The sequence below is a fragment of the Lactuca serriola genome, chromosome 9 (genome assembly GCF_051521515.1).
Source record: "Lactuca serriola cultivar US96UC23 chromosome 9, Lser_US96UC23_V15, whole genome shotgun sequence".
Lineage (NCBI taxonomy): Eukaryota > Viridiplantae > Streptophyta > Magnoliopsida > Asterales > Asteraceae > Lactuca > Lactuca serriola.
In genome coordinates, this window is record NC_136416.1 from 9,315,026 (window position 1) to 9,329,857 (window position 14,832).

The 14,832-nt window shown below is 35.8% G+C and overlaps 1 protein-coding gene across 2 annotated transcripts; it reads left to right on the top strand.

Moving 5' to 3' along the window:
• Positions 1 to 2,102: 2,102 nt before the first annotated feature.
• On the top strand, positions 2,103 to 5,215 carry LOC145074734 (heat stress transcription factor A-2b-like). Of its 2 annotated transcripts, XR_013692043.1 has the most exons (3): positions 2,103 to 2,882; positions 3,833 to 4,617; positions 4,953 to 5,215. XR_013692043.1 is itself a non-coding variant. In XM_079021077.1 (2 exons), exons 1-2 carry the CDS (start codon positions 2,574 to 2,576, stop codon positions 4,511 to 4,513), a joined length of 990 nt encoding a protein of 329 aa, XP_078877203.1. In that variant the 5' UTR covers positions 2,103 to 2,573; the 3' UTR covers positions 4,514 to 5,215. The 2 variants fall into 2 exon arrangements, 1 of the variants encoding a protein (XP_078877203.1); XM_079021077.1 differs by having other exon boundaries at positions 3,833 to 5,215.
• The last annotated feature ends 9,617 nt before the right edge of the window (positions 5,216 to 14,832 follow it).

Sequence of the window (14,832 nt, forward strand, 5' to 3'; positions counted from 1 at the left end):
CCCTTCATCGTGTGCTGGGACGTCTAAGGTAGCATTGGTGAATCTCGTGAAATATTCTCTTACCGTCTCTTCCATCTTATGTTTACAACCAATAATGGAGTGGGAGTCCCCTTTGTACTTCCACGATTGCATGAAGTTTCTTAGGAAGAGATACTTCAGTTGGCCAAAGTTGTAAATGCTTCCTGGACAGATAGTTTTAAACCACGTTCTTGTGTTTCCATCTAGTGTTGTTGGGAAGTAAATGCACCAAAACTGTTTGTCTAGCTTTAGGGAGGTCATCATCCACTCATACGTGTCAATATGTTTTTCTAGGTTTGTAGTTCCATTGTAAGTCTTAAGGTGTGGCAACATTACAGTATTCAGTATTTCATAGTCTAAAAGTTCTTTTGCAAAGAGTGATGTTACACTTCTTGACAAGTAGTCTTGGTTTGGGATATAGAGGTTGTGACTAGGGTGGAACTGTTGGGTAGCGAGATACGGTTGTACTAACATATTGTTGTATGCTGAAAAAGGCACCAGAGTCGGTCTGTAGAAACTTTGGGGTTGAAACGGGAAGGTGAGCAATGTATTTTTTCGTGAATGGTTGGTTCATTGGTAGTAGTTGGTTAGCCAAGAGCAGTTGATTCGTTGTCAACGATAGAGGTTGTTATAACGATGAAGAGAGTGGTGTGGTTGTAGTGAACGAAGTTGCATGGGGGGGGGGGGTGGCGACCTCCATTCATCCATACCGATTGAATGGAGAAAAAAGAGGCAATGATGCTATTAGTTCTGATTTGGGGTATCGAAAACGATGTTGGTTTTCTTGCTAACCTCCATTCATCCACACCGATGTCCAGACCTGAATCCCCTCCGGATGAGTTTTGTTGATGCTAGTGTTCTTATCAGTAAAGACATGTGAGTCTTGATTTTAGCACTATTGCAAAACAATATGATACCCTTTGTAAGGAATCACCAAGAGGGTTAGTGGAGTACCAATTCTAGAAGAGAATTTAGTCGACGAGGTAGCATTTTCACATGTACTGCTCATACTCATACAGGTCGTCATTAGAAAATCTCCATTATGATGATGAGTTTTCATTATAGATCGATGTTGAAGAAACTGTCGACAATAAAACTGGAACTCTTCCATGAAATCCTGCAGAAGCAAACGACATTTGTGTGTGTTTGTATGTGTGTGTGTGTGTGAGAGAAAGAAGGGATTAATATAAATATACAAAAAGGAAAAGGAAAAGAAATTAAGAAAAACCCATAAAAAAGGGTATATCAGTCATTTTAGGTTGTATGTGGACCAAATTCACATACAATAGAGTTTGAGAAGACCAAACCCACGGGAAATTTCTGATTTTGGACTATTCATGCAAGTCGAAAAGATTTTGAATTCTATCTAAAGATTTTTTACAAACCACAATGACCAATTTTTTTTTTCTTCTCTAACATTCCTTCCAAAAAAAATAACAGATAACTTTTATTTTCTTTCCAGTTTTTTTTTTTTATTTCATTTCTCTTCTCCAGTTCTATTTGGGAACAAGACTCGACGGATTAGTCATAACCGGAAAAAGAAAAAAAGTACAACATGGTGTTATCTTGGATAAAGAAAATATAATATTAAAAATTTCAAATGCATTGGCCCCATAAATCAACCAAATGAATCCGTGAATTCTAGACCCAATACGAGACTTCTTACAACTTGTATGAATTGGGCCCTACGTCTTCTCCAATCTCCATATTGTTGGTTAATTACACCTGATTGTGTCCTTTCTGGAAATATTCATACAGAAAGCAGTTAGTTGTGTATATTTTTAATTTAATAGTATACAAAAACTGATCTTGAACCATTTTTTAATCGTCCGAATGAGTTTGTGAGAAACTTGTATAAAATGTCATTTTGGAGATCAATATTCGTCATAGTAATTAATCAATAATCAGTATGGAATTATGGAAAGGAAAAAAAATCGAGTTGAAGAAAAATAAGAACTTAAATATTAAAGAAGGTTCTCAAAATGGCGTCTAGAACCTTCCTATATGGTCAAAAACGCTCTTATATTTTAATTAACTATTGCCCCAATATTTGGTCATATATTACGGAAACACCACCAACTTGTAAAAGTGGACTTTCCCAAAGGAGAAAGCCTAGCACCGAAATAAAGAATTTTCTGACACTTGTCAAAACCTTTCCTCAAATGTTGTTCATGTCCTTCAAATTCCATAAATTTCATCTGCTTTCAACGCCAATCATCCTCAAAATCCGAGTTTTAAAGCTAGATTCTTTCATCCTTTTGTCATGCAATCCATCTGTTTGATCTTTTGTCTCACTGAATTTTCTTGATATTCTTTTTTTCCGATTCTTGGTTTAATTTACTGTGCTTCACTGCAAAACGTGATAAACCCTATTTGAGATTTCAGAAAAAATCGCGACCCATCAAAAAATATTGGTTGAGTATATAATTATTTCTCTTTTGGATCTTATATAGCTGGTTTCGTTTTGGGGATTTACCTCGAAATCTGATGAACTCATTTGAGATTCGATTGAAAAGATTGCAACCCATCAATTAGTTTGGTTGATTATATTAATCATGGATGCTTTCTTGTCGGTTATTAAGGAGGAATACCCATCAGGTGGATCAAGTGGTAACGGAAAGCAACCGATGGTGGTTCAATTAGTGCCACAGCCAATAGAGGGTCTTCATGATTCTGGACCCCCACCTTTCTTGACTAAAGTTTATGACATGGTGGATCACCCAGATTTAGATCGCATTTTGTCTTGGAGTAGAGGAGGTCAAAGCTTTGTGGTTTGGGATCCACAAGCTTTCTCTACTAATCTCCTTCCAAGATACTTCAAGCACAATAATTTCTCCAGCTTCATCAGACAGCTCAATACCTATGTAAGTTCATCTCTCTCTCTCTCTCTCTCTCTCTCTCTCTCTCTCTCTCTCTCTCTCTCATTCTCTCCCTATATTTCTATAAATTAAGTTTGTAGTCAACTTATAAATTTGTCTTTTTTCTGGATCCACTAGTAGTGTGTAGGGAATTTGATATTGTCATTGAATTTAATTGCTTGAGTTATATGATGCTAATCCAACTATGAGAAAGGAAATTAGTGGGGTTGAGTTGATTTAGTGGTGCAAACAATCTTTATTTATATAATGCACTTATTCATGCAGTTCACAGACTGATTGGTATTGTGTATATATATATGCATCCATACATGTTTTCGGGGTGTGTGCTAAATGAAAGTGTAATTAGTTACTAGATATTTTTTACAAATTTTTTGAACGGAATGATTATTATTTAGAGGTTACTTTCCACATACAATGAGTCAATGAATAACAAAGTGTAAAGACGGTGAAAAAAACGAAAATTATGAATACGATGTACATCAATTAGCAACTTTGCCCACAAAAAAAATCATGTAGCCAAACACCTAAAGAGAAACACCCGTTAATTAATACAATTTCATACCCAGATACACATATATAGATGTACGAGTAAGAAGTATTTTATATAATACAACTAAGCGTTTGGTAAGCAACTCACCCCACTAGGTTTAATATAAAGTTAATTAATTAATTTTGGACAAAACTTCATATAAGTTATATGATTTATAGAAGTTTATTTCTTTATATCTTTTCGGGGATACGTTTGGGTACTATGTAAAAGACACTACTTTTTTAGGCATACTCTAGTTTGTTGTGCTTGATATATACTTCATATCTATGACTCCTAAATCCTGATATGCAAGTCTGAAAACCTAGCTTGAAACCTAATCAAGTAATCGTACACTTCCTTGGTATTAGCTTCAGGAATTTATATTGCGGTTAATTTATGCATGCAGGGTTTTAGAAAGATCGATCCTGACATATGGGAGTTTGCTAACGAAGCGTTCTTGAGGGGCCAAAGGCATATATTGAAGAACATTAAAAGACGAAAGGCCCCTTCTCATACTCCTCCACAACAACAACCTAATAATCCTTGTGTCGAGGTTGGAAGATTCGGATTAAATGGAGAAGTCGAACGTTTACAACGCGATAAACAAGTTCTTATGATGGAATTAGTGAAGCTCAGACAACAACAGCAAAACACCAGAGCCCATCTTCAAGAAATGGAGCACAGACTACTGGGAACTGAAAAAAAGCAGCAAAAAATGATGAGTTTCTTGGCAAAAGCCTTGCAAAATCCCGATTACCTTCAAAAGCTATCCAGGCATGGCAAAAAAAACGAACTTGAAGAAGCCATGATCAAGAAACGAAGAAGACCAATCGATCAAGGGCCTAGCTGTGTTATAAGTGGAGAATCATCCAAAAAAGGTGAAGAGTTTGGGGATGTTTCGGATTTGCAAGTGTCTGAGCTTGAAGAACTCGCTTTGGAAATGCAAGGTATTGGTAGAGCAAAAAGAACGCAAGTGGAAGAACAAAAAGAGATTGGTGAAGGGAAAGATTTTGAAGAGGAATTCTGGGAAGAGTTATTTAGTGAACGATTTGACATGACTGCAAGTGAAGGTGGCCAGGCCAATTAATGGGTTGGATTTCTTGGGTTTGGGTGCAAAGTGAAAAAAGAATGCAGTTTCTCCATTGCTAATAGTCGTTAAGACATTACTAACCATTTTCTTGATATCCATTGGTAATTTAACTTGTTCGTTCTTGATCTTTGTAGTTAGGTACACGGGATCACCACAAGAACCATTGTGATAATGGTCAAGATATTGATGGTTTTGGAATTCATTGCACTGTGGATGATCTTTTATGGTTTGTTGATATCAATCTGATTCGGTATAATGCCACTGTGGTTCTTATGAATTTAACTTCATCTGGATTTGGATTTTCTTGCCATCAATCAAAAGGATACAGGATCCCAAAAAGCATAACTTGTTCCCATTGTTCTCATCTCTTGTTTTATTTATTCTTTGTTTGAGTTGATTAATATCCTCTCATATATCATCCTTTCTTGATCATCAGATTGGAATGATTTCCTTACCCAGAAGATATAATTTGAAGATTCCTTGGCTGCAACTTGGGACTCGTCTAAATCTGTAACTAATTTTGTTGTCAAAACTTTCGAAGTTTTAGTTTATGAATATGATGAGGAAGACTTTTGACACATCTACCACAAGGGTGTTGCAAAATGGTTATTTGTAATAAACAAGCTATAGGTTATGGTGTTTAGATGTGTTTTTATGTTTGAAATTATAACAATATAACTAGATAAGAAGTTGTTAGAATGTTTGATAATGTGAGCGATTGAGAGGAAAAATTGGAATGAATGATTCTCCACAACCCTAAAGAGAAAGGGAAAACAAAACAAAGAATAAATGTCTATAAAATTTACGTACGTAACACCTTCCTCAAACTCGAGATGGTTGATGTATGACCAAACTGAATCCGGTAGAAAAGCTCTTGTGTGATAGGCTTCGGTGAAGATATGAGTATGATGATTGGTAAAGGAAATGAGAGAAAGACTAACAGTATCCCCAATGACATGCATGCATGTTTTAAAAACCGGTTCGAACTGGTTGGACCGAGATCTAGAGATGAAGACGGTTCAACAACGATCGATTTTATACCCATTTTCAGACCGGATCGAACCAGACAGTTTCTTTAAAAATCGGGTTGAGCTGGTATGATAGGACCAGTAAAAAACCATGAGAACCGGTTTATTGGACTTGGATGGTTCAATTTCACTTAGCACGGGAAGAAAAACAATTTATTTCAAAAGAAAATTTAATAGCTCTATCGATTATGTTATCCGGAGTATATATAGCTCAAAGGCTGATGCAAACCACTACCAAATTTAGGCGGGCGGTTCAATCGATTGAACCAACGGTCGAACCAGAAATCGGTCATCAAACAAGTTCAACTAAAAAACCAGTTTTTAAAGCATTGCACACAGTTCCGACTATGTGCATGACATGGTGATGATGGGGCGCCCCATAACGATGCGGAACTCTGCCCCAAGGTGGCATGGTATGGGTGGTAGTGGTTGAGTCCACACAGAGATGTAAGAAAACGTATTAACTGACAATTCATCGTTGAGCGCTATTTTTTCCAATTAGTTTCATTACCACTATAAATATTAACCACTATTTAGTATCATTTTCACACTACTTCTGGTGATTTTAGTGTTATCAACATATTTTAGTATAGTTATTATTAATATCGAGATAGGTTAAGCTCCATTTACTAACTGAAACAGGAGGTTCGGGGTGCACACTCAGAGCAATAAATGTAAATTCGGGAATACGTAGGTCCGCGGGAAGCGCCCCTAGGTACGGGTCCCAAGGGGCAACACCCGATCTTGGTGTAGCACCCCTTACAAGGTCCAAGGGGCAGAAATCTTGGCAATGGTTCCGCCCAAAACAAATGGTGACATCATTATAGTGTAAAAATTGGCTATGTATTATAACCATATTTCTGTAGTGATCCTGATTATGATGACGCATGCGGAATATGAAATGATTTAGTGAATCATGCAAGAATCATGAACATGAAGAACACAAGGATGTAAATAATCTCGTTTTAAGCTCTTATTAGTCTAGAAAGTATTACAAAGTGGGTCATGCAATATTTCTTTCACTAGACTAATCTCTCACAAGTTCTTACATAAAATGAGTGTCACTCACTTCTTATTTGTAGGAAAGACAACTCATTACACACAAACAAAAGTGTAAGCACACACATGACATCCAAGAAATGACTTTGTACCCTAACATTATCCCCTTAAAGTTAGAATTGGATGTCCTGGCTTCAATATCTAACAAGCTCGTGCGACCAAGACTAACTCCCCCTCGAAGTAATACCAGTTTTCAAATCCGCAAATGAATACCCGAGATGCTTCGAATACCCACTCTACATTCTCTCCCTTTTATAATCAACAAGTTATTATAAAACTCACTAAGGTTGAAAAGCGCCCGAGGAATAAACTTCACAAATCGCTCCTTCGATGTGTGCCAAAAATGAAACCGCGAAAAACTTACATGAAAAACAATCATGAAAAAGTCATGAAAAATTTCCAATTTTTGTGAAAATTTTCAACTTTAGGGTGAGAGTTGCAAGAATTTCGAAAATCCGGGTAAAACTGCCAATATCAAAATTCTGCAGGGACTCGTTGCGCCAAAAACAGCTTCAAATGCAAAAATTTACTCCAATTACAAAACTGGGCATAAAGTGTCAATTCGTATAAACTACAGGACCTGATACACTCCATTTCCCATAATTTTCAGCCCTTCGAAATCACATCTTCTCATACGCCGAACTCAATTGACCCATTTCGAACCTTCAAAGTTCGATTCCACTAACCACTTCCAGTGACATCGAGTGTCTATTATGTATCCCAAACCTTCGATCTCCATTAACAGACCCTCGACCTCGATCCTAAACCGTCGATTGTTGACATAACCATTCAACAAATTCGACCTCAAGAGTGTCGTTAGATGCAATGATATCCAACATTCGCATATCAAGGCTTCCTATAACTCAATTGCAAGGCTTCACCATCGAATATCCTAGTAGCAAATATCAATAAAAGATCCCATCCATACATCGAATGACTCAACACATCAAAGTCAGTTCAATCATCAACACCAACACACATTCGATTTCGACTTGATCCATTTACCTCCAATGTCGACATAACCATTCGATATCACAACACGTTTCCAGTTCAATTCGACTTGGACTCAACTACTATCATGATTGAAATCGATTTCGAATCATACCATTCGAATTTGAAATTGAACACTTGACTCGAACATCAACATCAAAATTGAACCAGTCGAATTCAAATTCGACTCTAAGTGTGTACAATGTCGACTCGAATTCATCTTCTTGATACTTCAATCTTTTAATCCCAAGGCATTCTCATTCGATTCCAAGTAATAATTTCCAGTAGAATCGAATGAACATATACCAATCGAATGCTATTTTGACTTCAATTGACTCCAAATCGAACTTGATTTAAATTCCATATTTTCTTTTGACTTTCGATTTTCAACCAACGTCATTCGATTTTCAACTAATATCATTGACTCACGATACTATTTCCAAACAATCCATTCTGAAATCATCGACATCAAATTTGACTTTTCAGTCATTCGGTCTTCGTTTGTTCATCAGTATGAACAATAAGAAACTTCAAATTGAATCAATTCGATTTCTGAACAACATCAAGTCATACTAGTCGTAATCAAAACAGATTTTGACTTTAAGAACAAACATCGGTTGAATCCAAACTTTTGAATCGAACTAACAACTAAAATCAACGACATCAACTTTGACTCAGACTCAATCAACAAATTTTATCAGAATCAAGTTCGATTTTAGGCTTTACTGACTCAAGCCAAGTTTGATTTAGTCAAAATTAATTCCACAAGAGTTTCGATTTAGGAATTGCAGTTGACTACGATTGAGAATATCAAGATACTCGATTATGCGAGTTATAAGATATTGAAAAACAAATGTAACTGGATCAATTTTTGAACAGTGTATGAATGGATATTGGGCTCAATTAAGAATTAATTCCATGAACAGTAATAAACTGGGCTTCGAAGATTAAATTGATGAACAATAAAATTGATTATGTTTTGGGCTTTATCTAAACCAAAATCTTGTTGGATCAACAATGAGGTTTGAAACAAAATAGATCCAACGAATCAAAACTCTCAAAAATGAAAAACGAAACGCACGATTAAAAATATTGATTAAATTCGAGTTTTGAGAAAAAAAACTTGATCGTTCATCGTCGATCTCAACATGAATGTTTTGGAATCCACTTGAAAATTTGTGACACCTTCTTAACGATTACTTTTCCGTTTGCAACACACGAATCATTGATGATCTTGGTTCTTTTGTTGGAACAAGAAAATCACTAATCTTCACATTGTACCACTCACGATGAGTGTTGTACAAATCGTTCTTCGTGTTCTTCAACGATCTAACACCATCTTCATAAGAACCATCAAAACTTTTGGATGTAGAATGCAAATTCATTGCAACACTTGGTGATTGTTGCTTTGGAACCCATATTTGCTTCATAGATTTCGGTTTGACAACAACATTTGAAGTTTTTTGTGAAGAAACCCATTTGTTCTTTCTTTTGATCTTCTTCTTCTTCTTCTTCTTCTTCTTCTTCTTCTTCTTCTTCATTTTTTTGATCTTTTTGGGTCTTGATGAATTGAATTCAAGAACAAATCCATTTTCTACAACTTCAACTTGACAAGCTTGGATCATATCTTTTTGAGTTTGATACTTGTGAATTTCTTGGATTGATGACTTTCGATAATGAATCATTCCTTCAAACGAATCACAAGAACACAAAATATCAAGGTTTGAACTCCAATCGAACAATTTTTTTTTCTTCAGGAAAATCAACTTGAATCTTCTTATCTTGAACATCAAGAACATCATGAACATGATGATCTTCTTCAAGAACATCCGGGTAAGAAGCAAGAATATTATCACCATATATGCATGCATCAAGACAAATTCCTTCAATTACTTCATCATCTTTCTTCTTTTTCCTTCTTTCATGATAAGTTGTTACCAAACGATTAAGCAACACCTTATGATGATCAAGATCAAGAGGATAACCATTGAACTTTCCACATTCACATTTCGTATTAGAAATGAGTGAATTTGTTTAAAATATCCGGTAACAAAACAATTGAGAAGTCCTTCAAAACTAAATGACCATGGATAATCATCCACAAACCAATCTTCACGAATTGTTTCTTCCATTTCGAATCAATGATAAAAGAATCACAAGAGCTTGAATTTTTGAGAGAGAGAAAGTGATTTTGAATGAGTTTTTAGAGTAAGAACGCAAAAATCACTTGAATTCTAGTGAAGAAATTTGAATTATGAATCAAATAAAGGAGCAATTCGATTTCTAGAATCCAAAAACTTTCTAAACACGAAGATCAAATCACAATTAAGAATCACCAAATAAAAAATGTCATCATGGATCAATTCTTGAGAGATTCAAAACACTCACTCTGATACCAATTGTAGTGATCCATATTATGATGATGAATGTGAAATATGAAATGATTTAGTGAATCATGCAAGAAGCATGAACATAAAGAACACAAGGATGTAAATAATCTCGTTTTAAGATCTTATTAGTCTAGAAAGTATTACAAAATGGGTCATGCATATTTTCTCTCAATAGACTAATCTCTCACAAGTTCTTACATTTAATGAGTGTCACTCACTTCCTATTTATAGGAAAGACAACTCATTACACACAAACAAAAGGGTAAGCACACATGACATCCAAGAATGAATTTGCAATCTAAAAATTTCCAACCACCATGTTGGTGTCAAAATGCATATAACCATGTAACGCCCATAGATCAGAGCTAGTCAATTTAGAGACAAGGAACATCAAAAATGGCTTTTTGATAGAAGATTATTTAGGAGGATTATTCTTAACTAAGTTGTAGTATATGTTACAAGGATTCCGTACATATAAAGAACGTTGCAATCCGAGTTATAACGAAGAAGTTATGACCTGTCAAAGTTTCACGACAGAACCGTCACGACACAGCGCGACATAAAAAGTGAAGTTACGATAAAGTGCTTTTTAGACATAGTGATCTAGACGGAAGTTGTAGAGTATGTTCCCGCCTACGCGTGTATATAAAGAACGTCAAAAACGGAGCTCGTATGAGGAAGATATGATTTTATGAAGTTTTTAAATAATTAAAATATATAAATTTAATTATTTATTCGGATAATATCCGAAGAATCGATGAGTCCTATCTGATCCGAAAGGTACGCCCAGCGTACCTAGGAGTACGCCCCGCGTACATGTCGACAGCGAAGTATGCTCCGCGTCGGAAGGAGTTATGCCCAGCGTACTTTGGCCTTGTGTGGTCCGAGAGAAGGTTGCGTAGCACCATCGAGATTTCACCACCTGGCTCTCCTATCCGAACTACGCCCAACGTAAGGGCCTCGGTACGCCCAGCATAGTCCGAGGATTAGACCCTATATAAAGGGTGCGAAGGCAGCCGGGGTTTGTTGCTAAATTTCTATCTTCCACCCTTTATACTTCCTATTTCTTGACAAGTTTTACCCCCGAAGCCCCGATATTAATACCGACACCCGAAGCAAGTCCCGAAGCCCCGAAGATCCCGAGAAATATAGTTTTCAAGCCGAAACTCTGCCCGCATGAAGCCCGGTTTTTGGAGAAAACATCCCGGTTTCAGCGAAGAATATTATTTTAATAGACGAGGTGTTTTCCGATCATCGTCTTATCAGGTGAGTGTATAGTCTCTTTCATAAACATGATTTTAATACAAGTATTGGTTGAATGTATTATATCTATGTTATGAGTGAATGTGTAGTCACTTTCTTCTAACACATAAATATGAAGTATTTGCTATGAAAAATGTGCTATGTGTTTATATATAGTTGTTTATTCGAGATGAGTGTGGAATGGATGTTTTATATAGTTTTTAAATGAGTTAAATTGTATATGTATTTTATATCTAAAAATATGTTGGGTAGAACAGGGGTAGATGAGATAGTTGGTGTGTGATAAAAGATGAGTTGGATAATGAGATAAAAGGTGATATAGATCTTGAGGTGAGGGTGACAGGTGAAAAATGAGTGAAGCCTTTACTCAAGCGATAACCCCCGTCATTCAGCAGAGTAAGGATGACAACCACAGACTATTCTAGACAGTCCAGTGGAACACTAGCAGGTTCGCAACTTGTAGGTGTTGTGAACTTGATGTTCACCAGTGTACTCTAAAAACCCATTGACACGTATTGCGAGAGGGGTCTCAAAAATGATACTGTCAATAAACGAGATAAACTTGTTATTAATCCGGGAGTATGGATTAAGACATAGTTAATTGTCCCTAGTCCAGGAGTATGGATTAGGCACAGTTTTAGATCCGGGAGTATGGATCAGATCAGGAGATTAGTTTTAGATCCAGGAGTATGGATCAGGTGAAGAGATTAGTTTTAGATCCGTCAGTAGGGATCAGGTAAAGAGGAAAGTTTTAGATACGAGAGTTTAGATTGTGTCGTTGTGAGGATCGATGGGTTGGGATTAGAGTTGCTTTTATATGGTGAAATTATATAAGTTTGTGAGTTCTAATATATATATATATATATATATATATATATATATATATATATATATATATATGATATAACATTGTGGGATGAAAACCCTATATGCTCACCAGGCTCCCAAGCCTGACCCACTCAGTTTTCTTTGTATTACAGGTTATGGCACAAGAGCATAAGTTGACTGACATAACGAGAGATTTTGGATTGTAGGCCAGTAGTTATGAATAACTGTTGTAAGGTCTATCTTGTCCTGTTTATGCTTTTGGTCTGTATTGAACATGACATCCCAAGATTTTATTATATAATGAAAATACATTTCTTTAAAGAAATTCTTTGATAATTTCTTATCATATTTTGTTTTGGGAACAAATTCTGCAACTACATGCTTTTTGTAAAAGATTGCTCTGATTTTAAAAACAAAGCATAAACAAATCGGTCTTTTCTGGCCGTGAAATTGGGGATGTCACAAACCACCATTAACTAATTTCTCTCATGTATAAAAACATAGTTGATGTTCCAAAAAAAAGGGTTGGGTTTTTCTCATATTCGAATTTGATCATCAGATTCTCTCCACTCTTAAAAACACAAAACAACAAGGCATATTTGTGTTTCAGATTTGGAAGTGGCATGACTTCTAAATTGTCTTTCTTGGATTATCCCCAATCAGATTTCGTGATACCCCAAGCATAAGGTTGGAAATTACAAATATTAAAAAGTGATTGCAATCACGATCCTAAAAATTATCCAAGTCTATATTGACATTCTTAAGACCCAAAATCTAAAACTGCTATCTTTGTTTTGTATTCTCTTTATTTCATTATCTATTAAGCAAACCATATAACAATAGCCAAACACCACACACCCTATTTTTATTCAACCCAAGGGTTCATGAATTTGTTGTGAGGGACATTAATTAAACAAAAACCTTTTTTTTTCAACAACATTGATATACCTACTCAAAAATAAACCTTAATAACAATAATATGTTACAATAACTAAACTGCACGTAATAAATATTAGAATACAAGTGAAATGTTTTGATGAAACATACAATCAATTCGTTACAATGTTATGAAAGGCAATCACAAATGAGAGGGTTTTAGAATGAATATATATATATATATATATATATATATATATATATATATATATATAGAGAGAGAGAGAGAGAGAGAGAGAGAGGTATATATTTAAATGTGGATGGCTAAATATTAGAAAAAATTGAAAGAATGGTCCCTGTGGTATGTCAAAACTAGCACCTTTGGTCCAAAATGGGTTTGGCTTGTAAGGATGGTTCAATAGTTTCGTTTTGTTGCGGGTTTGGTCCAGTTTCCTATGAACTTTTTTATAATGACGGATTTGCCCTTATATTTTAATTTTCCATTTTTATTTTATTGTCAGTAATTAAAAAGCAATTAAAAATAAAACAAAAATAAAATACTCTCTCTCTCCCTCTCTTTCTCTCTCTCTCTCTCTTTCTCTCTCTATCTCTCTCTCTCCACAAACAAAATTAATACAGATCTGGTAGTGGATTTGTAAAATGAAGAACCCTAACTTTTATCAATTTTGTTCAATTCATTGTATGAAGTCAAATAGACTAAGCACATACACACTCATATATGCATATGAATCTCAAGAACACTCGGTTTTTCCTGAGTTCAAGAACAAGAACATCATATTCACAAACTAAGAAATCGATTTATGATGAACTGCCATCACCACCATCGGAATCAATTTCTTCTATGAATTGCCCAACTCAAATCCACAAGCACACAAACAACTCAATAAACATAAAGATGAAGGTAAACTGCACCCTTTTTATCCCCATCCCTGAATCGCAGACACCGTATACCCTAAATCAGTACAGGTTAAAGAAATTATAATTTATAGATGAAAGGGATTACGATTTACAACCTAGAAATTTTTGCGTCCTTTCCAATTATTGAATCAAATGCCAATCATGTCCCTCTCTCTTATTCTTCTCTGAATCGATGTTTGAATCAAATGCCAATCATGTCCCTCTCTCTTGTTCTTCTCGTCACTGCTACACCCCATCACCATGCTCGTCGCCTTTAGATATGTTCAATCTGTAGCTAGAGGATCCGACGGTGGTGTGGAGATGTAACCCAGATCGATGACCCCCTTAATTGATGACAACCACCTCGTCAGAGGCTTAACAACCGAGGAAAATCGATTCGAGGTGTCTTCCCCTCGATTTCCAGTCGCGAAACCCCCCATCTGAAAACCCTAGCCGCCAAGAAACCCTAATCGTCAAGAAACCTAAACTTCAGATCTCGGTCTCCTTTCTCTTGTTGGCATCTGTCTAGGTTCAAAGGGAGGGTAGCAACGATCGAATCGGGTGTTTGGGGTGGTGCTATGGAGGGAGGCGGAGGGGCAGCCTAGGTCGGTGACAACCACTCGTTCTTCTTCTTTGGACAGTGGTAAGCAAGAAACGAGAGAGAGAGAGAGAGAGAGAGAGAGAGAGGGTATTTTATTTTATTTTGTTTTATTTTTAATTTTTGGTAATAAAACAAAAATGAAAAATTAAATAATAAGGGCAAAATTGTCTTTCCAAAAAATTCAAACCAAATTGGACCAAACTTACAGGAAAACGAAACTTTTGGACCATTGATGCTAGCCAAAAACGTTTTGGCGCAAACATGCTAGTTTTGACATACTACAGGGACCATTTTTATAATTTTGTCTAAATATTATGTGGATGTAGGCACCAATCATATTTAAAAAAAATTAATTAATTTATA

Bases quoted from the DNA above. Each gene is read 5' to 3' on its own strand.
- LOC145074734 (XM_079021077.1), top strand. From the start codon at position 2,574: ATGGATGCTTTCTTGTCGGTTATTAAGGAGGAATACCCATCAGGTGGA. The intron at 2,883-3,832 runs GTAAGTTCATCT...TTATGCATGCAG, and splicing joins TCAGACAGCTCAATACCTAT to GGTTTTAGAAAGATCGATCC.